The 24,956-nt window shown below is 40.2% G+C and overlaps 1 protein-coding gene across 4 annotated transcripts in view; it reads left to right on the top strand.

Annotated features, from left to right (window-relative positions):
* Positions 1 to 24,956, top strand: part of RAB22A (RAB22A, member RAS oncogene family) — a 52,850-nt gene that overhangs the window by 2,895 nt on the left and 24,999 nt on the right. Inside the window, exon 3 of one of the 4 annotated variants that reach the window (XM_032604996.1) lies at positions 16,444 to 16,524. The exons of the other annotated variants lie outside the window; for them this stretch is intronic. Within the exon in view, the coding sequence (XP_032460887.1) occupies positions 16,517 to 16,524 (8 nt within the window). The 5' untranslated portion in view covers positions 16,444 to 16,516. The remainder of the gene's footprint in view (positions 1 to 16,443; positions 16,525 to 24,956) is intronic. 4 annotated transcript variants of the gene reach the window in all.

Here is a 24,956-nt window from a genome sequence, read left to right as displayed (position 1 = left end):
TGTTTCCATCTCATGGCCAAAGCAACGGCTTTTTTCTTCCTTTCTTCATTCATTGAATGCCTGCTGTATGCCGGATGCTAGACTGGGGGCTGGTGATTTAGACCAGGGCTCAGCAAACCGTGGCCGTTTGGCCCACCTCTTGACTTTATAGATCAAGTGATACCGTGACACATCACATCCGTTCATTTATATGTTGTCTGCACCGCTTTCGGGCTACAATGGCAGAGTTGAATAGTTGTGACTAAGACCCTGTGGCCTGCAAAGCTGAAAGTATTTACTATTTGGACCTTTTCAGAAAAAGTCTGCCAGCCCCTCCTGCCCTCATGAACCTCTCCTAGAAGGACAGAGACATATTCTGTAACTAAAGTACAGGAAGTGATTTCTTTGACCATTTTCTGTGCTCCAAAGGAGGAATGTGGAGCACCTGTGAGAGCCTGTAGCAGGAGCCTCACCCAGGCCCAAGGGCATGACTGGTTCCTGAGGGGAACAGTGAGGGCGTGAGACGCTTGGAAGCCCTGACATTTCAATATTGAAAGATGAGTGGACTGTATTTCGAAAAACAGTTTTTGAAGAGTGGAAGGTAACGATGGGTGGTGTTGAGGGCAGTGAGTAGCACGGGGGACAGCAGGAGCTATGAGGGTGGGGGACAGGGCACACTGGATGGGTGGCCCGGAGGCTGGGCAGGCAGCAGGGCCAGGCCCCAGACGTTCTTTCTCTCCCTGGGTCCGTGACCATCCCCCTCAGTCTTCTCCCCACCCCCACCCCCCTGCTGAGTTCATACATGTTTGGTCTTCCCCACACTGTGTCCTCCGAGCAGTGCCTTTCCCAAACAGTAAGGGGCTCTACGTATTTGTGACTGAACTCATAAACTCCCCATCAGAGGCTTGGCCCTCTGCTCCTCTTTCCGTGGACCTTGCGGAAGAGAAAAGGACCAACATGTCCTCAGGTACCCAAGCCAGCAACCTGGGCATCCTTCTCAGATCCCCCTCCTAATGTCCCCTCCCCTCCCTGAAGCCAGCATGAGTCACCAGCTCCTGTCCGGGACTCCTCCTGAATATCCTTCCATACCTGTTCTTCGTTGACTTCTAGAAGACCTTCATCTTCCGTCGCGGTGGTTCCAACATGGACTCCGCCACCTGCCAGCTAGTTAACCCTGAATCCGTTTCCCCATCAGCAAAATAATAGTAATACTGGCACCAATTCCATATTGTTAGGGGAATTCCGTGAAATACTGTATATAAAATGTTTAGCTAAACGCCGGGGACACTGGGGCTCAATACATGATAGCATTGTTGTTTTTAAAAATATTTACATCTTTTTAAATCTTTAAAAATTATTTTTATCAAAGTAATGTGCATGTGTTATTTTTCTGTAACAGTAAGGCTTATAGGTTAAGTATAACAGTCCCCTGGTCCACTCTGACTCACTCCCTAGAGACAGCTACTGTTGTGATGTTGTTTAGCTGGTTTTTTCTGATCTTTCCTCCAGATTTTTTCATAACATGCATATACTGCTAACTCTTGATCCCTTCTCTCTTCTCCCCCACCCCATCACCCAATTTTAGGCATTATCTACTGATTGTTCTCTTGAGAGATGGGAATTAGTCATCCTACTTCTCCCACCTCCCTCTGCTCATTTGCCCTCCCTCCATCTTTCCAGTAAAGCACTACCACTGAGCGTCAATGTAGCGTTTAGAATGCAGGCTCTCAAGCCAGGCTAGCTGCCTTCACATTCCAGGTCTAACACGTAGTCGCTGTGTGTCCTTGAGCAAATTATTTAACCTCTTTGTGACTAAATTTGCACATTTGGGAGAATAAGTTGCATCTCATTATAGAGTTGTGAAAATTGAGTTAAACACATAAAAATTAGTTAGAATGGTACTTGGCATATGGTAAGCATTTGTTATTTCTTAGCAACTGTTATCTTTTAATAAGCCTCTAACACTATAGTTTTTTTTTAGACTTTATTTAAATGGAATTAGACCAGTAGGTATTGTTTTGTATCTGCTTATTTTATTCAAACCTTGTGAGATTCATCTATGTCATTTCATGTAATAATAGTTTATTCTTTTTCATCTCTGTATAGTAAGTCACTCATTGGATAAATATACCACAGTTTATTCTACTGATGGAGATTGTGGTTGTTTCTAGTCTGAGGCTATTACAAATAATTTTGCTATGAACGTTTTCATACGTGTCTTTTGTGCCCATATGTATGGAATTTCTTTGGCAATTGGCAGTGGAATTCCTGGGTCAGAAGGAATATGTATCTTAACTCTAGTAGCTACCTTGTAAAGTATTGCGCCAATTTACATTCCTGCCAGCAGTGTTTCGGATTTCCGGTTGCTCCATATCAGCTACAACATTTGGTATTATCAGTCTCAAATTTTAGCTGTGTTGGAGGGTGGGCGGTAGTACCTCATTCTGGTTTTAATTTCTGTTTCCCATATGACTAAAGCTATTGAACACATTTTCATATGTTTATTGGTCATTTGGATATGTTGCCTGTTTGAGAATCTTGTTCATTTTTCTGTTGGGTCATCAGTCATATCCTTATTGATTTGCGAGAAAATATCTGCAATGCTCAGAACCAACGAATGACTATTCCGGATACTAGTCATTCGTTGGTTCTGAGCATTGCAGATGTTTTCTCGCACTCTGTGACTAAGGTTTTCACTCTCTGAAAGGATCTTTTAATGAAGAGTTGTTACTTTTAATATATCCATTTGATCAATCTTTTTCTTTATGGTTAGTGCTTTTTATGTCCTTTTAATAAACTTTGATCTACCAAGGTCATGAAAATACTCTCCTGTTATCCTATAGAAATTTTGTTTCACTTTTCAGATTTAGATTTAAATTTTACCTGGAATTAATTTCTGGATGAGATGTAAAATAAACGTTAAGTTTTGGGGCGTTTTGGCTTTTTTTTTTTTTTTTTTAATTCCAACAGGGTTATCCAGTAATCCTCATCCCTTTTTTGTTTTTTTAGACCATCCATAATTCAGTGTTCTGTGCTGAGCTGTGATTGTCATAAATTGAGCATCTGTATTTATAGTGCACTTTTTATGGGTTTTTTTTTTTTTTTTTTTTTTTGGCAGTACGTGGGCCTCTCACTGTTGTGGGGGAGCACAGGCTCCGGACGCGCAGGCTCAGCGACCACGGCTCATGGGCCCAGCCGCTCCGCGGCATGTGGGATCTTCCCGGACCAGGGCACGAATCCCTGTCCCCTGCATCGGCAGGCGGACTCTCAACCACTGCACCACCAGGGAAGCCCCTGGATTTTTTATTATATCCCATTGATCTGTGTTTTTAATTGACTTTACTGAAGTATAGTTTACATGCGATAAAATGCACCCATTTTTAGTGAATATGTTGATGAATTCTGGCAGATTTATACATCTGTGAGATCACCACTGCAATCAAGGTGTAGAACACTTCCTCAGTCCAAACTGTGCCTTTCTGTCCCGTCCTGTACTCACCCCCACCCCTACCACTGGCTCCAGACTTCCTCACTCCAAACTGTCCCTTTCTGTCCCATCCTGTACTCACCCCCACCCCTACCACTGGCTCCAGGCAACCACGGATAAGCTTTCTGTCACAGAGATTATATGGAATTTTTAAATTTCAATTGTTTGTTACTAATATATACATAAAATGGATTTTTACGTATGGACCTTGTGTTGTGTGACTTGGCTAAACTCAGTTAGTTCAGGCACCTTTTTAATAGATTCCTTGGGATTTTCTTAGGTGCACAATCATGCCATCTGTAATAGGCAGTTTTATTTCTTTCTTTCCAATCTGTATGCCTTTTATTTCTCTTACCTGCCTTAGCACATGAGCCAGGACCTCCAGTACTGTGAGAAGTGGTAAGAACAGACATCCTTTCCTTATTCCTAATCTTGGTGGGGGAAGCATTCGGTCTTTTCCATTAAGTTAGACATCTAGGCTCTAGGTTCTTTTTATAGGTGCCCACTGTCGTGTTGAGAATGTTATCGTCTACCCCTAAATCAATGAGATCTTTTTTATCAAGAATTGTGTTGAATTTTGCCAGGTGGTTTTTTTCATCTTTTGAACTGTTCTTGTGCTTTTTCTTTTTCAGTCTTAAAATAGTGAATTACAACAATTGATACTAAAATATTAAGCCAACATTGCATTCCTCGGATACATTTCACTTGGTTAATATGAATTTTTTAATACATTACTGAATTTGATTTACTAAAATTTTGCTAAGCATTTTTGCCTCCATGTTCATGATGGATATTGATCTGTAGTTTTGTGTAATATGTTTCTCTAGTTTTGGTATCACGGCCTCATAAAAGTAAGTTGGGAAGTGTTTTTCTCCTCTTCTACTTTTTTGGAAGAGTTCATGTAGAATTGGTATTTCTTCCTTAAAAGTTTGGTATAATTCATAAATTATATCCATTTGATCAGTGGATGAAGCCATCTGAGCAAGGAGTTTTCTTTGTCAGAAAAATTTAGCTACCAGTTCAGCTTCTTCAATAGATATGGGCCTATTCATTTCTTCCTGAGTAAGCTTTCGTAGTTTGTGTCTTTCAAAGAATTTGTCCATTGTATCTGTTTTTTAATTTATTGGCATGAAGTTGTTCATGATATTCCTCTATTATCTTTTTAATGTCATTAGGATCTGTCCAGCTATAAGTTTAGCGATTTTAATGGTCTTCTCAAAGAATCAGTTTATTTCATTAATATTTCACTCTTTTCCTTGTCATTGATTTTTGCTTTTATCTTCATTTTTTCCTTCCTTTGCTTATTTTGGCCTAACTTCTTCCTTTTTAGTTTTTTAAGGTGGAAGTTTATAATACTGATTTTTTTAAGGCTTTTTTTATATATGCAATTTATACAATTAGAACTATAAATTTCCCTGTAAGTACTTGTTTGAGTGAATCCCACAGATTTTGATATGTTGTGTTTTCATTTTCATTTAGTTCAAAGTATTTCTTTCCCTTGTGACTTGTTTGACCTGTTAGTTGTTGGAAGTATGTTTTCTAACTTACAATTATTTGGGAATTTTTCCAGATATTTTAAATTAGTGCTGAATTGTAGTTTAAATCCGTTGTAGTCAGAGAACATACTCATTATTATTTCAAACATTTGACATTTGTTTTATGGCCTAGAATGTGGCCTTCATGAATGTTCCATGTGTACCAGAAAAGAATGTATTCTGCTACTGTTGTGTGGTGTGTTCTGTAAATGTTAAAGTATCAACTTGGCTAACAGCCCTGTTCCTCTCCTTTGTATCCTTACTGATATTTTTTTCCCCTTATTTGAAGTGAAAGGAGTGTCTGAAATCCAACCCTAATTGAAGATTTGTCTAGTTCTGTTTGTAGTTTGATCAGTTTTTGTTGATGTTTTGAAGCTCTTATTATTGAGTTTACCTACATGTAGCATTGTTATTTTTCTTGATCACTTGACCCCTTCACTATCATGAAATGTCCCTCTTTTTCCCTGGTAACAGTCCTGATTCTGAATTCTACTTGGTCTCATATGAATACAGGCTCTTCAGCTCTCTGTTGGTTGGTGTTTGCATACTTTTCCCATCCATTTACATTTAACCTATATATATTTAGAGTGAGTTTCGGGCTTCCCTGGTGGCGCAGTGGTTGAGAGTCCGCTTGCCGATGTAGGGGACACGGCTTCGTGCCCCGGTCCGGGAAGATCCCACATGCCGCGGAGCGGCTGGGCCCGTGAGCCATGGCCGCTGAGCCTGCGCGTCGGGAGCCTGTGCTCTGCAACGGGAGAGGCCACGGCAGTGAGAGGCCCGCGTACCGCAAAAGAATAAAATAAAATAAAGTGCGTTTCTTGCAGACAGCATTATGGGTCCTGCCTTTTATTTGGAGTGTTTACACTTGTACCGTCTAATACAGTAGCTGCATGTGGCTATCTGAACTTAAGTTAAAATTTAAACTTCAGTTCCTCAGTCACACTAGCTACCTTTCAAGTTCTCATTGTAGAAGGCTCTGTTGTATAGTACTGGTTTAGACCATTTTTATTTTTTGTAACTGTCAATATGGTTTGGTTTAAATCTACCATCTTGCTGTATTTTTCTACTGCCCATATTAATGGTTCCATTTTATCTCTACTAGTGGCTTGTTAGCTGTACCTCTTCTATTATTTTAGTGGTTGTGCTAGGATTTGCAATATACTTCTTTAATTTGTCAGCCTACCTTCAAATAATATACGGTTTCACGTATAGTATGAGAACCTCCTTACAAGAGTATACTTTCATTTCCCCTCACTCATCCTTTGTGTTATTATTGTCATATATTTTATTTCTGCATCTTATAAAGTCCACAATACACTTATTTTTTGCCTTAGTCAGTGATCTTTTAAAGAGACTGTTAGTCTTTTTTCTGGGTCCTTGTGCCAGTGTCACAGTTTGTTAAATCCAGTATCTTTGTAATAAGTCTTAATGTCCAGTAGTATGGGTAGTTCTATTTTATTCTTCGGTAATTTCTTGGCTGTTCTTGGCCTGTTACATTTCCATGTAAACATTAGTGTTATCTGTTTTCACACACACCAACACACTAATCCCCACTGTGTTTTTGATTGACATTCCATTGAATTTATAGATTGGTTTGGAGAGAAATGACATCTGTATGATACTGCATCTTCAATGTATGCACGTAGATTATTCTTCCATTTGTTAGGCTTCTTTATATTTTTCTGAGCATTTTTTTCTGCTTTTCTGTGTAGTAGATTTGCATATCTTTCGTTAGATTTAATCCAAGGGGTTTGATGTTTCAGTGCAGTTTTCTGCTGTCAATGTGCTAAATGGTATTGGTTTGAAATAGCTTTATTTCTAAAACTTAAACTTTTTGTATCTTTTATTGAGTTGAGTACGGATCTGCAGTACTGTGTTGAATATAAATGGTCATACTGGGTATTCTTATCTTATTTTAATCTTAGCAGGAAAGCTTTCTCTATCATACCATTAAATATGTTTGCTGTAAGGTTTTTGTACATACACCTAATCACATTACAGTGTCCTTCTTTTTATCGTATGCTGGAGTTTTGTTTTTTTTTTTAACATGAATAAGTGTGGAATTTACCAAAATATTTTCCTACATTTATTGGCTTGATCCTGTAATTATTCTTTTATGATGTTAATGTGGTAAATAACATTGTTGAATTTTCATGGAGTAAATCCACTTAGATTCTGATATCTTTTTCTTTTTACATATCACTGGCTTTAGTTTACTGTGTTTTTTTAGGACCTTTGTGTATATTTTAGGACCTTTGAGTAAGATTGTCATGTAATATTACTTTCTATAATGTACACGTCAGATTTGGTATGAAGGTTTTGCTTCCCTTATAAAGCTAGTTGAGAAGCTCTTCTATGGAAGAGTTTGTGTAAAATTGCTCTTATTTCTTCTTTAAATGATTAGTAAAATGTATGTGGGCTTCAAGTTGTCCTTGTATAATATAGTTTAATGAGTCAATTTCTTTCTTTTTTTAAAAAATAATTTTTACTTTTTTTTTATTTGGTTGCACCAGGTCTCAGTTGCAGCTTGCTGGCTCCTTTGTTGTGGCATGTGTGCTCCTTAGTTGTGGCCAGTGAGCTCCTTAGTTGCAGCCAGTGGGCTCCTTAGTTGCAGCTCACCAGCTCCTTAGTTGTGGCATGCGAACTCTTAGTTGCAGCATGCGAACTCTTAGTTGCAGCATGCATGTAGGGTCTAGTTCCCTGACCAGGGATCGAACCCAGGCCCCCTGCATTGGGAACGTGGAGTCCTTAACCACTGTGCCACCAGGGAAGTCCCTCAATTTCTTTCACAGTTGTAAGATTATTCATTTTCAGATTTTCTATTTCTTCTTGTATTGATTTTGATAGATTGTGGTTTGTTTGGGGTTTTTTTTAAGGATTTTTTAAGGATTTCGTATACTTTTCCCAATTTATTGGCATAAAGGTGTTAAGATTTTATACTTTTTACATTTTACATATATCTCTTTTACATTTCTGATATTAGTTTTACCTTTGGTCAACTCTGCAGTATTTCTCTTTTTTCATTAATTCCTGCTCCTATCTTTATAGTTTTGTTCTGTTCAATGTGCAGTTCTTTTACTAACTCCTTGAAAGAGATGATTATATAACTGATTTTCAGTCCTTATTTTCACTTGTATTCCTTATGTTTTAATACCTTAGCCATGGCTTTTGCTGGATCCGAGTTTATGTATATCATCATTTCATTGTCATCCATTTCAAAATATTTTCTGATTTTTATTATGATTTCACCTTTGATCCAGGTGTCATTTAGACATGTGTTTGTTGATTTCCAAATATAGGGAAATTTTCTAGTTAACTTTTTTTAGTGATTACTGGCATAATTGTATTGAGGTCAGAGAACATATTTAAATCCTTTAATTTCTGATGCAGTTTGCAATTTACCCAGTATATGTTGATTTTGGTAAATGTTTCATATGTGTTTGAAAAGATTATATACTTTGCAACTGTTATTTGCCATGTTCTTTGAGTGGAATTAGGTCAGGTTTATTAATCGTGTTCATTTCTTCTGGTTTTTTGGTCTACCCAAATCCATCAGTTACTAAGAGACTTAGTGGGTTAAAAATCTCCCACTATGCTTGTGTATTTGTCTGATTATCCCTTTTGTTCTGTCAGTTTCACTTTATCTGTTTTGCAGCTACAGTAAGTACTTACAAATCTGGAATTTTGTATCTTACTGATAATACAGACCTTCTAACATTCTGAAATGTACTCTTTAGCTCTGGGAATGCATTTTGCCTTGAGGTCAAATTGTGTCTTAATATAACAAGACTATTTCCCTTGGTCAGTATTTGCATGGTGCAACTTTGTCTCATCCTTTTGTTTCTAACCTTTCTGTATCTTTCTGTTTAAGGTGGGTTTCTTGTAAGCAGCTTATGATTTGAATTTGATAAAATACATTCCATATAACCACCACTTAATCAAGATCCAGAAATTCTCATCACCTCAGAAGGTTGTTTCTGTGAGTCCCACTCCTCACAAGTGACCACTGTGCTGACCTCAATCACTATGGATTAATTTGCCTGTTCTTGCATTTCATGTAAATGAAATAATACAGAAGACACTCTTTGGTGTCCTGTTTCTTCCCCATAAAACGATGTTTTGGAGATTCAACCATGTTGTTGCATGTATCATAGTCCCTTTTTTTAATTGGTGACTAATATTCTCTTATATGAATAGATCACAGTTTGTTTACCCATTAGTTTTGGGCTACTATGAATATAGGTGCTGTGAAGATTCTTTTAAAACTCTTTTTGTACACATAGGTTTTCATTTCCTTTGGGTAAATAACTAGGAATAGAACTTGTAGTTCATAGGATAGGTGCATGTATAACTTAGTACGAAGTTGCCAAAGAGTTGTCCAAAGTGGTTGTATCATTTTACCCTCCCACCCGCAAGGTATAGAAGTCCAGTTGCCCTACATCCTCACCAGCATTTGTCTTTTTAACTTCAGTTATTCTAGTGGATATAAAATGGCATCTCATTGTGCTTTTAGTCTGCATTTCCCAGATGACTAATAATGTTAAACATTTTTCTTATGTGTATTTGTCATTCATATATCTCTTATGAAGTCAGCACTCAGGTCTTTTGCCCATTTTTACTGGGAGTTTTTGCCTTATTTCTTACAGACTTGTAGAAATTCTTTACATATTACAAATAGAACTCTCTTGTCAGGTATATTTATTGTGAATATTTTCTTCCATTCTGTGGCTTGCCTTTTCATTTTCTTAATGAGGAGTTTTAATTTCAATGAAGGCCATGTTATCAGTTTTGTCTTCTTGGGTTCATGCTTTTTTGGTCCTCTCTAAACAAGCGCTGCTTGCCCCAAGTTAAGTTCTCAGAGATGTTCTCCTATGTTTTCATCATAGTTTTAGCCTTACTTTTAGTTCTTTGATCCATCTCAAATTAATTTTTCTGTATTCTGTGAGGTAGAGGTAAGAGTCATTATTTTCCCATGTGATTATCCAGTTGTCCCAGCATCATTTGTTGAAAGACTTTCTTTTCCCCATTGAGTAGCATTGGCATCTTAATAAATTATAATACTGAGTCTTCTGATCCATGAACATGGTGTCTTTCTCCATTTACTTAGGTCTTCTTTAATTTGTCTCTGTTGTTTTGTAGTTTTCAGTTCAGGAGTCTTAAGAGTATTTTTGTTAAAAATTTTTCCTAAATATTAATGTTTTTTAAACTATTGTAAGTGGAATTGTAATTTTTTATTTTATTTACAATTGTTTGTACCTGTATATAGAAATACCATTGATTTTCGTATATTGACCTTACATACTTTAATCCTGTTAAATTCAGTTATTCTGATAGCTATCTGGTAGAGTCCTTAGGTTTTTTTTACACGCACGATTATGTTGTCTGAGAATAAAGTCAGTTTCTTCCTTTCCTTTTAATTTTTTCCATATCTTGCTGCATTGGCTAGGACCTCTGGTACCATATTGAATAAAAGTGGTGACCAACATCCTTGCCTTTTCCCAATCTTAGTGGAAAAACATTCAACATTATACTATTAAGTATGATGTTAGTTGTAAGGTGCCCATTATTAAGATAAGGAAGCTTCCTTCTTTTTCTAGTTTGCTGAAAGTTCTTTTAAATCAAGAATGGGTCTTGAATTTTGTCTTAATACTTTTCTGCATCTATTTAGATGACAGTATGGTTTGTTACCTCCTTTTTTCTGTTAATGTGGTGGATAACTGTGTTCATTATCAATTGCTAAGTAACAAATTATCCCAACACTTAGCGGCTTGAAACAACAAACATTCATTATCCACATTTTCTGTGGATCAGAAATCAGAGTGGCTTAGCTGATATGGTTCTGGCTCAGAGTCTTCTGTGGTGTTGCAGTCAAGATGTCCCAGTCAAGTCAGGGCTGCAGTCATTTGAAAGCTTGGCTGGGGTTGAAGGATCTGCTTCCAAGATGGCGCGCTCACATGGCTGTTGACTGGAGGCCTCGGTTCCTCAGATATTCACCATGTGGGCCTCTCCATGGGGCTGCGTGAGTGTCCTCACAAAAGGACAGCTAACTTTCCCCAGGGCAAGTGACCCAAGGGAGAGCAGGGAAGAATCTGTAGTATTTTTATGATGCCTTATAAGGGAGTTACTAAGCCCATCCCAGACTCGCAGGGTATGGAATTAAGCTCCACTCTTGAAGGAAGGAGTATCAAAAGGCAAAAAACGAACATATTTTGTAACTACCACAATTACATTAATTGAATTTCAAAAGTTTAATCATCCTTACTGTATCCAATCATGTTGTGAGTAAACATCAGATAAACTCGGATTGAGGAACGTTTTACAAAATGACAGGTATATAATCTTCAGAAGTCTCAAAGTTTAAAAAGTCAAGGAAAGACCGAGAAGCTAACCCAGACTGAAGGGGACTGAAGAGTCGTGGCAGCTGAGTACAGCATGTGTTTGGAAGTGGATGTTGTACCAAAAAGGGTGTTATTAGGACAATTGGCAGAACTGAAATGGGCTCTGAAGAATAGATGGTAGTAATGTGTCGGTGTTGATTTCACAGTTTTGATTATCTTATTCTGCTCGCGCAGGAAGATAGTCTTGTTTGTAGGAAATGTCCACCAATGTTCAGAGGTAATGAGGCAACTTACTCTGAAATGGCTCAGGATAAATAACTTCTGTACCGGTAACTTTTCTCTAAATTAGAGACTGTTTCAAGTTTGTTTGTGTGTTTTTAATGATGACTATTTTACTGTAAATAGACATTAAAAGACAACCAACTTTTATCCTCCGAATGTCATTAAAAGACAGCTGGTTGCTTGATTTAAAACAGTATAACATTGAGCTGTTGACGCACTCTTCACCTTACACGCCGGCTCTGTGAGCCTGGGTCACCCCACCCCTCCGCCACATGTACCTTCCTGCTTGGCCCACCTAATTTAAGCCATTCTGAGATTTGAGTAATTATTCAGGGTAGAAAAAAAGAGGAAATGCAAAACTCATTTCTTTTTATTTTACACCCATATTACCATTTCCATTGCTCTTCATTCCTTCCTGTAGAATTGAGTTTTCATCTGTTGTTATTTCCCTTCAGCCTAAAGAACTGTTTTAGCATCTCATGGATTCTCAGGGCTACTAGTGACAGATTCCTTCAGTTTTTGTTTATCTGAAAAGGTCTGTATTACATCCTCACTTTTAAAGGATATTTTTGCTAGATAAGGATTTCTGGGGGGGGTTTCCCCTTTTTGTATTTTGTTTGTACAGCATAATGATTTGATATGGGACCATATTGTGAAGTGATTACACAATAAGTGTGGTTAACATCCAGTCACCACACATAGTTAGAAAAATTTTTTTCTCGCTATGAGAACATTTAGGATTTACTCAACAACTTTCAAATATACAGTACAATATTATTAACTATAGTCACCAAGCTGTACGTTCCATGGGTGAGATGAGTGAAGATGTCAGAGGTACACACTTGGAGGTGTAATGTACAGATAGTTTTCTTTCAGCATTTTGAATATAGTATTCTACTGTATGTAGAATACTGTTCCCCTGTATGTAGCATATGTTTTTATCATCTGGCTGCTTTAAGATCTCTTTATCTTTTTTTTTAATTAATATTTATTGGAGTATAATTGCTTTACAATGTTGTATTCGTTTCTGCTATACAGCAAAGTGAATCAATTATTCATATACATATACCCACTCTTTTTTAGATTCTTTTCCCATATAGGTCATTGCAGAGTATTAAGTAGAGATCCCTGTGCTATACAGCACGTTCTTGTTAGTTATCTAGGGTCTCTTTATCTTTTGTCTTCAGCAGTTTACTGTTGTGTGCTAGGTGCTTGATATACTCTGGGGTAACTGAGTTGCTTGGATTAGAAATATGATTGTTTGGGACATTTTCAACCATTATTTTTTAAAATATTTTGTCTACCCCATTCTCTTGCTCCACCTGTAGGATTCCAGTCACTCATGTATTAAACTGTTGGATATTATCTCACAGGTGACTGCGGCCTGGGTTTTGTTTTGCTTTGTTTTCCATCTTTTTCTCTTTAAGGATCACGTTATTTCTGTTGATCTGTCTTTAAGTTCGATTGATCCTTTCTTCTGTCTTTTAAGCACATCTAGTATATTTTTTTCACTTCAAATACTGTCTAATTCTAGAGTCTTTGTTTTTTATATTTTGTAAGCTTATCTGTTCACTCAATATGACTCTTTGTCTTTAAGTCCTGATTATATTTCTAATAGCTTTTAAAGCACATGTCTGCTAGTGCCAACATCTGGATCAGCTCAGGATCTGTTGCTATTTACTCTTTTTTCTCTTGACCTTGGGTCACATGTCTTTGCGTATGTAGTAGCTTTTCTTTAATTATTATTGTATACTGAATGCTGCAGAGGTATGTTGCAGGGATTTTCTATTCTCTTTTATCTTCCACGCAGTGCTGAGTTTTGTTTTAGCAGAAAGTTGAACTGTGGGCTAATCACCTTGAACTTGGAGAAACATGCTTTTACACTCTGTTATTAGGATGGTTCTGTTGGATTGTTGCCTTCAGCCTCATGGCAAATCCTTATTCCTGGGACACAGTCTTTACTTCTGAAGGGTGGCCTACCTGGCTTTTCACTCAGGGTGCTCACTGGGCCCCTGTAAGTCAGCAGGATTCAGACTTCCAACTCTTTCTCCTGCGGTTGGCAGCAGCTGAAATCCTGCTCAGCTCTTTCAGCCTTCCATCCACGCTGTCCTTGGAGTCTCCCCCGCACATGTGCGGTTCAAAGTCACCGTGGGTCTGAGGGGACTTGATGCATAGATTTGAGGCTCCCTCTGCAGCATCTTCCTTCCCAGGGCATCCCATCTGCATTTCCAGCCACACTGGGAGCCCCAAACCCCATCCTCCAGCCAGCGGCACTGGTTTTCTGCTTGACAGGCTGGTGAGGATTCTCCCAGTGCGGGCTACCACCACCGTGCCTGGGCTCAGAGCTCCTGGCTTTGACTTTTAATTTGAGTATTTAATTATTTTGCTTTTAATATAATTACTGATGTATTTATGTTTAAACACTGCATTTTTACACTTTGCTTTTTATTTACCCTGTCCTTGTGGGTTGAATTTTGTTTTGTTTTGCTTTTAATGCCATATTTCCCCCTTTGTTACCTTGGAAATACATTCTTTAATTGTTCTTTAATTGTTACTCTAGCAATTACCTTATGCATCCTTGACTCTTTTGAGTCTAATATAAATTACCTTCACCACATTCCCACAACGCAAGGATCTCAAATCCAATTTCCCTGTTTCCTGCCTTTTATGCTTTTACAGTGCATTTTAATTCTAGACCTTATAGGACCTTTATTATTGTTATACAGTCAACATTCCTGTCAGTTTTCTCCACATGTTTACTCTTCCTGTTGCTTTACATCCCTGCCTGCGTTTCTGACCTTCCATCTGGGATTATTTATTTCATTCTGAAGAACACTGTTTCATATCTCCTTTACAGTACTCTTCTGGTGCTGGGGGTTTTTTTGGTCTGAAAATGTCTTTAATTTCATCTCTTTTAAATAGAGCTTTTATTTACATACAATAAAATGTGTAGTTCAGTGCATTTTTGCCTTGTGCTTGTTTAAGTGCCATCAAGCTATAGAACATTTCCATTACCCCGGAAAGCTCCCTTCCCTCCCTTCCACCCCTGCCTCATCAGCCTAACATCTTCAGCCTAACCTATAACAATAGAGTAAATGTGTGTTTTAAACTCCATGTAAATGCAGGCTTACTATATCTACTCATGTGTGCTGCCTTCCTTTGCTCAAAATACTGTTTTTGAGATTCATCCATGTTTTGCACAAATCAGTAGTGTGTTCCTTTTTATTGCTGAGTAGTGTTGTATGAATATACCACAGTTTGTTTATCTAGTCTCCTATTGATGGACATTTAAATGGAGTCCAGTTTTAAGCTATTATGAATAAAGCTGCTGTGAATATTTGTATACAGTTTTTGTGTGTAGATATGTACACGTGTCACTCTTGAGTATATACCTGAAGATGGAATTTCTGGTTCAAAGGCATGTTTCTTATCTACTATGTGTAACAGATTACCCTAAAGCTTAGCAGCTGAAAACAGCAATGAACACCTATTGTCTCACAGTTTTTGTAGGTCAGGAATTCAGGAGCAACTTAGCTGGGTGATTCTGGCTCTTGCCATACTGACCTCTCCATAGGATTGCTTGAGTGTCCTCACAACATGGGAGCCCAGGATGGAAGCTACAGTGTCTTTGTGACCTCACCTTCATTTCAGTAATAACCTCTTGGTTACACGGGTCAGCTCCATTCACTGTGGGAGGGGACTACACGAGGACATAAATACCAGGAGTGAGGATCCTTAGGGCCGTCTTAGATGCTGGCTGCCACAATAGGTTTTAAGGCATGGTTATAAGAACTTGCTGTTTTTCAAAGTGGTTGCATGCACTTTTCCATTCCTACCAGCAATACATGACAGGTCCATTTGTTCCACATCTTCGACAGTTGTTTTTAATTTAAGCTATTTTGGCACGTCACAATCATTCTTTAAAGTCTATTTTCATTGGATATAGAATTCTTGGTTTTCAGTTATTGTCTTAGGTCTTTGAAAATATGTATCCCATTTTCTTATGACTTCATCTGTTTTTATTGAAGTCAGGTGTCAGTCTTGTTGCTCTCTGAATATTAATGCATCATTTTTTCTTCTGAGTGCCTTTGAGATTTCCTTTTCGTCTTAAGGTTTCACCAGTTTTACTTTGATGTGCTTAGGTGAGACTTTTGTTGTATTTATCCTGCTTGGGTTCATAGTATTTCTTGAACCTGTGGTTTGATGTCTTTCAAGTTGGAAAATTCTCAACCATTATCTCTTCAATATTGCTTTTGCTCCATTTTCTCTCTTCACATTCTCAGACTACTATTACATATAGTTTAGAATTTGTGTGTGTGGCTTTTACACTCTTTTCTACACTTTCCATTATTTTTTTCCTCCATGCCTTAAACTAGGTATTTTCTCCTAGCCCTTAATCCAGTTTTTAATCTTTTAAAATTTTTCAACTAATTCTAATCTAATTTTAAACCTGTCTTTATTCTTTATTTCAGTTATTATTTTTCTAAAGTTCTGGAATATCTGGTTGGTTTGTTTCTTTTAGTGCTCTTTTCCTTGCTGAAATAACCACTCTAATCACTATTACCACATAATGTTTTGTTATCTTCATAGTAAATATTAAAATCTATTATCATTTATCTATTTATTATTTACTGTCTGACCCCACCACTCCATAGTTCTATGAGAAAAGGAACCTTATGCAGAGTGACTACAGATGTAGCCCTAGTGCCTAGCCCTTAGTTATGTGCTCAGTAAAAAAAAAAAAAGATTGTTCTTTAATTATAAGATTTTTACAATTGTATACAGTCATCATCTCTATTTACCAATCTCTGATTCATTTCAGATCCTCCTCTTATCGACATCTGCCCTATTATTCCACTGAAACCACTGTTGCAGAGTTTAACATCAGCTCGTGAATGGCCAAGTATAATCCATTTTATTGTATTTCTGCTCTCTAGAAGTACCTAACATTCTTTATTTTTTTCTGCAAAGCCTCTTGTTACCTGGGATACAGTTCTTTTTTTTTAAGAAAGTGCAAAGGTTCTGAGACCAGGGTTCAGTTTATTTATTTGTTTGTTTATTTATTTATTTTGGCTGCATTGGGTCTTCGTTGCCATGCACGGGCTTTCTCTAGTTGTGGCAAGTGGGGGCTACTCTTCATTGCAGTGTGCTGGTTTCTCATTGCAGTGGCTTCTCTTGTTGTGGAGCACAGGCTCTAGGCACGCGGGCTTCAGTAGTTGAGGCACACTGGCTCAGTAGTTGTGGCTCGCGGGCTGTAGGGCTCAGGCTCGGTAGTTGTGGCGCATGGGCTTAGTTGCTCCACGGTACGTGGGATCTTCCTGGACCAGGGCTCGAACCTATGTCCCCTGCATTGGCAGGCGGATTCTCAACCACCGCGCCACCAGGGAAGTCCCTGGGATACAGTTCTGATTCTCCTCCTTCCTACCTCTTGGGATAGTCCTCCTTTTTCTGTTTCTTGGCCTTGGTGTCCACCCCTAAAATGTGGAAGCAGGGAAGATTTCTGCCATGGCCCTGGGTCTTGGCCCAGGTGATTTCATTCACGCTCACAGCCTTGAGGGCCACCTTTCTCCAGCGACTGCAGATGACTGCTGTGTCACTGCAGACACGCCTGGGACACCACATATCTGCCCGTGAACTCCTCTCTCCACCTTTCGTCCCAAAGACCTCATCCTCCTTGTCAGTGCGTCCACCACTGAGTGTGAATTGATACAACCACTCCCAGCTCCAAGCTGTAGTGATAATGTTGCTCACACTTTATACTTCAAATATGGTAACTTAATCCTTAAAACAACCCTGTGTGCTTACCATCCAGATACAAAAAGTCACAAAATTCTCATCCAAAAATAAACAAAACCAGCAAGATAAATTTTTAAAAGCCCATTAGACATCTCAGCTCACAAAGTAACCTAAATGAACTAAACTTCAGAAAGTGACAAGCCACTCACAAGAGAGAAGTGATCCATGGCTGCCCTCCTTCCCTGCAGAGACAGGGACAGGGAGAAGCTGCCGTAGACGGGGCCCTCAGGCTGTCAACTGTGGAGACTTGAGGCAGCTGGTGAGCCCAGAGAAACATCTCTGAGGGAGTCCCCGCCTTCACTGGACGTAGGGTGACAGCAGCCAGGGCACAGGGATCCAGGCGGGGAGCTGGAAGGCCAAGAGAACTCCTCAAAATCCTGATCATGTTTGCCGATCCTTCCTCTGCTGTGGCCGGTCAGCCATTCAGCTGATCTAATAAAAGTTATATTTAAAGTCAGGTCAGTAGACTGAACCACAAGGGGAAGAAAAGAGTTAACAAAACAACAAAAGGACGTCTGGAATCTGTAGGACAATATCAAGGCAGTTTCACTGTCACTTTTTACTCATGACACCTCTTCCACCAAATGTGTGGTTTTTTCCACACCAACAATCAACTCTCCAACTCTCCAGACAACCACTGGACATCCTTCAGTCCAGTTCGTTTCTGACACTACCTCCCCAGAGTTGTGTCAGACTCCACAGGTTCACACCTCAGTCCCACGAGACTGCTGGCTCTCCTGGTGCCAGTCCAGTGTCACGTGCCTAGGGCACCCACACTTCTGTCTGACGTGGCTACAAAGTTGAGACTCCCCACACACACACACACACATACCCCTCCACCCCTTTGAGGTTTGATAATTTGCTAGAATAGCTCACAGAACTCGGGAACATACTTTACTTACATTTACTGGTTTATTATAAAGTATACAAATGAAGAGTGAGACAGAGAGGTCTGTAGTGCTGGAAGGGTCCCAAGCACAGGAGCTTCTGTCCTGTGGAGTTGGGGGGATGCCACCAATCCAGAAACTCTTCAAACCCCATTGTTAAGGACTTTTTATGGAGGCTCGATTGCTGGGCATGACTGACTAAATCATTGGCCATTGAGATTAACTCAGTCTCCAGCTCCTCCTCCCTCCCCAGAGGATGGAGGGTAGGGCCGAAAGTTCCAACCCCCTTATCAAGATCTGGTCTTTCTGGCAACCCGCCCTCCCACCCCACAATCTGGAGCTATCTAGAGACCTGCCAGGATTCACCTCATCTGAACAAAAGACACTCACTCAGGATATTCCAAGAGATTTAAGAGCCCTGTGTCAGAGCCTGGGAACAAAGACCAAATATGTATTTCTTATTATGCCACACTCACATACACATCACTGGCATCCCAGAAAGAAACGAGAAAAAGAATGGCACAAAAATATAATTCAAGACATAAAGGACAAGAACTTTCCAAAACTGATGAAAGTGATCAATACACAAATCCAAGAATATCTCCAAACGCCAATCAGAATAAATACAAAAGAGTTGATCTTAAAAGCAATCAGAAGGGCATTAAAAAACACATTATATACTGAAGAACAGTGATAAAAATTGTCACCGACTTCTAAACAAACACTGGAGGTCAGAAGATAATGACATGGCATCTTCAACACAGTAAATAAAGGTGGGGCAGGGACCTGCCAAGCATGAATTCTATATCCAGCAAAAATTTTCTTCAAAAGTGAAGGTAAATTAAAGATATTTGCAGGCAAAAGCTGAGAGAATTTGCCTACAGCAGACCCATATCATGAAAGATACTAAATGAAATTCTAAGAAGACTGTTGGCTTTTAAAACAAAAATAACAATTGTATTACTGTGTTTATAACATTTGAAGAAGCTAAATATAAGGCACCGAGCACAATGGGTGGGAGAGGAATACATGAAATCAGATTGTTGTATATCTTCCATTGTTCATGAAGTAGCACCATATTATGTGGAAATAGACTGAAATTTAAAGATTCATATTGTAAACTCTAGAGAAACATTGGAAAAAATAGGCACACACAAAGGGGTATCGCTAAAAAGTCAATACAAGAGAAAAAATAGAATACAGAAAAAAGTGTGATTTATCCAAAAGAAGACAGAAAAGGAGGAGCAGAGAAACAAACAAATGCCAAAATGAGAAACTTAAAACCAGTCATGGAAATAATTACATTGAATGTCAGTTTTCTTATTTCTAGCATTCACATATTTTATAGACTCCACAGGACATTGTGCATTTCTACATACACTATATTGATGTCTATAAATATGGTCTCTGTGACAGTTTTACTGTTTTTACAGTCTTGGTGCTTTTTTTTTCCTTATTGTATTGACTCAATCCTCCAATACAGTGTCGAATACAAGTGGTGAGAGTGGACATCCTTGCCTTGTCATAAGGTATGGCTGACATTAAAGCATAACAGCCAAAATGCTGGTGAGAATGTGGAGCAGCTAGAACGGGATACATCTCTGAGGGGAGTAGGAAATAGTGTGACTGCTTTGGAGGACTGTGCTCTATTTTCGTATTAAGTTAAACGTATATCTAACTTATGACTCAGCACTTCTACCCTTAGGTATTCACCCAAGAGAAATTAAAATATATGTTTAGAGAAAGACTTGTAAAAAAAATGCCTTATTCATAATAGCCAAAAGCTTGAAACAACCCAAATATCCCTTGACATAATGATGGGCAAAGTCTGATATATTCATACAATGGAATACCATACAGTAATAAAAGAAGAATTAGCTATCAAATAATATAGATTCCTTTCAAAAACGTCATTAAATGAAAGATGCCAGACACAAGAGTATATACTTTCTATGAAATCCAAGGACAGTCAAAACTAATCTATGAAGTAGGAGTCAAAAGGTTTTGCCTGGGGTAGGTACAAGACTTAACTAGAAATGGGCAAACTTTCCTTAACTAAGGAAACTTGGGGGGTTATAGAAATGTTCTTTATCTTGTTTGGGGCAGTAGTTACACGAGAATATGAAATGTCAAACCATATGCTTCATTTTATTGTTCGTTAGTTATACTCCGGTAAAATGTACATATATATTTATATATATATAACGCTTTAAAGCCCTGTGTTATAGGTACGGAAGGTATTCCTAGTTTTCAAATGAGAGAACTGAGGCAAAGAAAGGTTAATTGACTTGCCCAGTTGGTGGCAAAACTAATAAACAGAGCTCGGTAGTCTGGCCGAAAAGCCTGCACTCTTAGTGAGAATGCTGTTGTCTCAGATCCTTGCCCAGAAATTCTACTTCTAGGGCTTTATCCTTCAGATAAACTCACAGAAGTTCCAAACAACGAGGTTAGTAACTATACCGGGTTAGTCCTTGCAGCGTTGTGGATTAGCAGGGGGCTGATTATATTATTTATAGTGTGATCACTTGATATAATATGATGAAGGGGAAAAGGCCAGCTTGAGAAAACTTTATATACTTACATTGGATGACCTCCTAGGTGTAGTGTAGAGTGAAAAAAATCAAAGATACATACTATATTGTACCATCTGGGTTAATAAATAAAAGAGGATGCAGGGGAAACTGTATGCACATATGCTTGTATAAACCGCAGGTATATCTGAAGGGAAACCTAAGAAACGGATGAGATAGTTTCCAGGGAGAGGAATTGAATGGCTGGGAGAGAGGGGTGCGAGGGAGACATTTCAGGCCAGTATACCTGTTGTGTACATTCTGGGTCATGAAGCGTACGAGTGTATTACCTATTCCAAAAATTAATGATATAGTAACAATTTGGAAATGACTGAAATAGCTCATCACACACATAGTTGCCTGAGCTGACAGAAGCCTGCCTCAGACTTCTTAGAACTGTCCCTCTCACCAGTCCATCCCCTGTGGCTTTGGGGTATCAGCCTCAAAGTTCCCTTCCTACCCATCAAGCCTACCCCATCTTTCTCCAGGATTGTTTCAGGGCCTCCTAGCTCGTTTCCTTCCCTGTTTCCCTTTTGTGTCCCGTTCCCTCCATCTGGTCCAAGCTCTCACGGTGCTTAGTATCCCCCAGGTTTTGCCTAGAAATCCATTTCCACTTCTGCCGTGTAAGGTCCTTAAAAATAGACATCCATCTCACTCATCCATGGGTTATTAAGGGCTTGGTATCTGGCAGAAGGACCCCAAAGGCCTGTTGCTTCCAGAATTCAGCTTTCAAACAGGTCTGATAACACTGTGTCTTCCTCCCCCTCAGGGGCTCCTCCCACTTTCAGCCGTCTTTCCCCAAACATCATCCTCCAGATGACTTCACATGGTGCACAGGTGGTCGTTTTAAATTTATATTGTTAAGTATTTCATGGTCTGTTAGAAAAAATAAACTAGTCCATGAATCCTGCTGGGTTTTAATTTTACCAGTATTATTGCTCAGGGAAGTTTAAGTTAAAAAAATAGAATGATTTTTTACAATATTCAGTAGTAAGTAATACAGATGGAACATGGATATGGCAGAAATGGTGACAGTGAGGCCCTGGCCTTCGGGAGATGCTGACATACAGGAAACAGGGCCTCACGCAGAGCAGACACTCGTTGGTGTGAAGATGCAGCGTCTCTTTGACCTTCACCACCTGTCTGTCCGCGCCCTGCCTGGAGCCTTTTCTGTGGTTACCTGAATGTGCTGGCCACCCCACCCCACCCCACCCAGGCTCACTTTGCAGAACCACTTGGATTCATCTTGCGCGTTCACCATTCTGTGCTTTTGTTCCTGCTGTTTCTCTTTATAGAATGTGATCCCCCCACCTTAGGTCCTGTTGCTGGACCTCTGCTGGGCAAACTCTCTCCTGAAGGAGGGTTCAGCGGGGTTCAGCTCCAACTTCAGCTCTTCTCATGAAGTCCTCCCTAGTGTATTAGTTTCCTATTGCTGCTGTAACAAAATATAGCAAATGTCACTTGCAAGAGCGCAAGTTTATTGTCTTATAGTTCTGGAAGTCAGAAGTCTGAAATCAGTTGCACTGGCTTAAAGTCACGGTATTGGCAGAGCTGGTTCCCTCCCCCAGAGGCTCTGAGGAGGGAATTGGCTTCCTTGCCTTTTGCAGCTTCTTGGGGCTGCCTTTCTTCCAGCCTCCCATACCTGGCACCGCTGCTTTCCCGGGTGCTTTTTTTTTTTTTTTCAGCGTAGACAGTCTTTATGGACAGGTGTTAAGAACGCAAAATAGTAACAAATCCAGAAGGATGGGAAAGGAAGCAGGGCATGGCTCTCCTCCCCTACGTGAGGACCCTGGGAAACCAGGCCAGTGGGGTGGGGCCTTGGCCACTTCGAGCCCAGCACCCTCTGGAAAACAAGCTCCCGTGCAGGAGAGCGCCTCACAACACAGGGGAAGGGAGCAGCGCCCCAGAAGATGCCTTTCACCCATCTTCAGGGCACATTATCCTGGTCTCCACTTGCATCTTACATCACCTTCTCTGGCTCCAGCTTCTCCTCGTCTCCTTCTAAGGACCCTTGTGATTACATTGGGCCCATCTGATAATCCAGCATCCTCACCCCATTGCAAGATTCTTAACCTAATCGCGTCTGTAAGGCCCCTTTTGCCATGGAAAGTAACTTATTCACAGGTTCTAGGGTTGGGGTGTGGACATCCTCTTGAGGGGTGTTATCCATCCTCCCACACCTGGAGTCACCCTTCTCCTGGGAACTCAGATGTGGCTTTACCTCTGTGCTCCCGCAGCTCTCTGTCCATCCTTCAGTATCTCGTTGAGTATCTGCCTTATAATTATCTGTCATCTGACCAGTCCTCTCCCTGTGAGCCTCCTAGGGGCAGGGGTGAGGTTGCAGCCTTCCTGCCTGCCCAGACTTCCTGCCAGACAGAAGAAGGCATGTGTTTGAGGGAGTCGACCACCCAGTGCACGACGGCCCTGCGGTGCTGCGGTTCCCAGGCCAGGCTCAGGGCCCGGCCGCCTGGTGAGGTTCCCAGCTGTGCCACTCACTTGCTCCGCCCCTCCATGCCTTGTCTGCAAAATGGTGCTGACGAATCGAACCCAGCCCAGAGGCTAACAGCAAGGACTAAGTGGGGTCACACGCGTGAAGGACGAGAAGAGCACCTGACCATCATGACCACTCAGGGCAGCTAGCTCCATCCCTGTTGTTGTTGATTTTATTGTTTATGTTGTGAAAAGTTTTTCTGTTGTGTAAGTTATTCTTGACAAACTTAGGAAACTTAGGCTACACTCGTTATTAAGTCTAATTGTCTTTAGGTTTAAAGTAATGTTTTCCTTGATTTTAAATATTTTTGCAAAAGTTTTTAGAATGACAAAAATGTAGAAAGTACTAGAGAACTTGCTTAGGGTGATCGTGAACCTGTGGCCTGGCCGTCTCGTGTGCACCCACCGCTCTGGTTCAGGTGGGCAGGGCTGCCTAGACAACAGCCCTGTGCAGAGTGGTACGAAATGGCACGTCAGACCTTAGATCTCTGAAAGATGGTAGAGTTTAAAGATGCATGTGACTGTGGAACCTACATGAGGAGCTGAGGTTCTGGACACTCAAAGCCTTCCTTACAAGGCACCACAGACCATTATGGGGATGGCAGCATCCATGTGTCATTCCAAGGAAAGGGCTTGGAGGTACTGGACTGTGATGCAGAGCACACCTGTGTTCTGAGAGAGCCGAAAAAGTCTACTGCAGTTAGAGGAAAGGCATTTTGAAAACACCTTGTAGCAAGTACTTTCATTGGGAACACATGCTCCTACCAGAGATCATGACTACTTGGTGCCCATGAAAGTCATGAAAAATGGAGAGGCATATGAAAGGCATTCTAGCTTTAGGAAATAATGCTAGTAGGGATCTTAGATTTAAAAGGTAATAAGACCTGCCTAGGCAGAGCGAGGAGAGATGGTTTAGCAGTGAAGAATAAGTTATCAGACAAGTAAATGGCAGGCTGGACAATAAGAATGTATCATTTGGATGCAGGAAGCCATCGCCTGCTTTTCAAAAAGCAAGCTACTGAAGTTACCATACCGTCCGCATCGTTTAACTTGAACGTTAAAGGAGTGATCCTGGAGTTGGAGTCATGGTGGGAGGGAGAAATTGTAGTGGTCCCGCTCGAAGAGTAGGGTCCAATTTATGAATTTATTTCAGGGGTTGAGGTTCGAATGCAGATTAAATGTAAAATGAAGAACCAGACAGTTCTCTGAGTGGATGGAAGTAACAAAGGACAAAGAAGAGTTGCAGACCAGTGTCTGTTCCGTGGAAGGCAGACACCATGTTCTGATTGAGAACTTAGAATTGGGGACTGTTGTGGGAGTGGAGTGGAAATAAGCCCCGTCTTCACCGCATCATGTGTGAGATGGGAATGAAGTGTCTAGATTGTGGAGCTGAGCTGAAGGCGGTCAGATTTAGAAAAGCGCTGTCCCCCACGGATGAAAGCCTAAAGCTGTGGGACAGGATTCACTCTGGTGAGCGGTGCGGGAGGCCTCCTGCCCAGGGCCGGCCGGCACGCAGGGACCACCCGGGAGAGACAGTGGGCATCACCCCCTGCCGTGTTTGGCCCGAGTCAGGGTGTCGTCACTGTGTAGAC

The sequence above is a fragment of the Phocoena sinus genome, chromosome 15, assembly GCF_008692025.1.
Source record: "Phocoena sinus isolate mPhoSin1 chromosome 15, mPhoSin1.pri, whole genome shotgun sequence".
NCBI classification, from domain to species: Eukaryota; Metazoa; Chordata; class Mammalia; order Artiodactyla; family Phocoenidae; genus Phocoena; species Phocoena sinus.
This window is presented reverse-complemented; position numbering and strand designations above follow the sequence as displayed.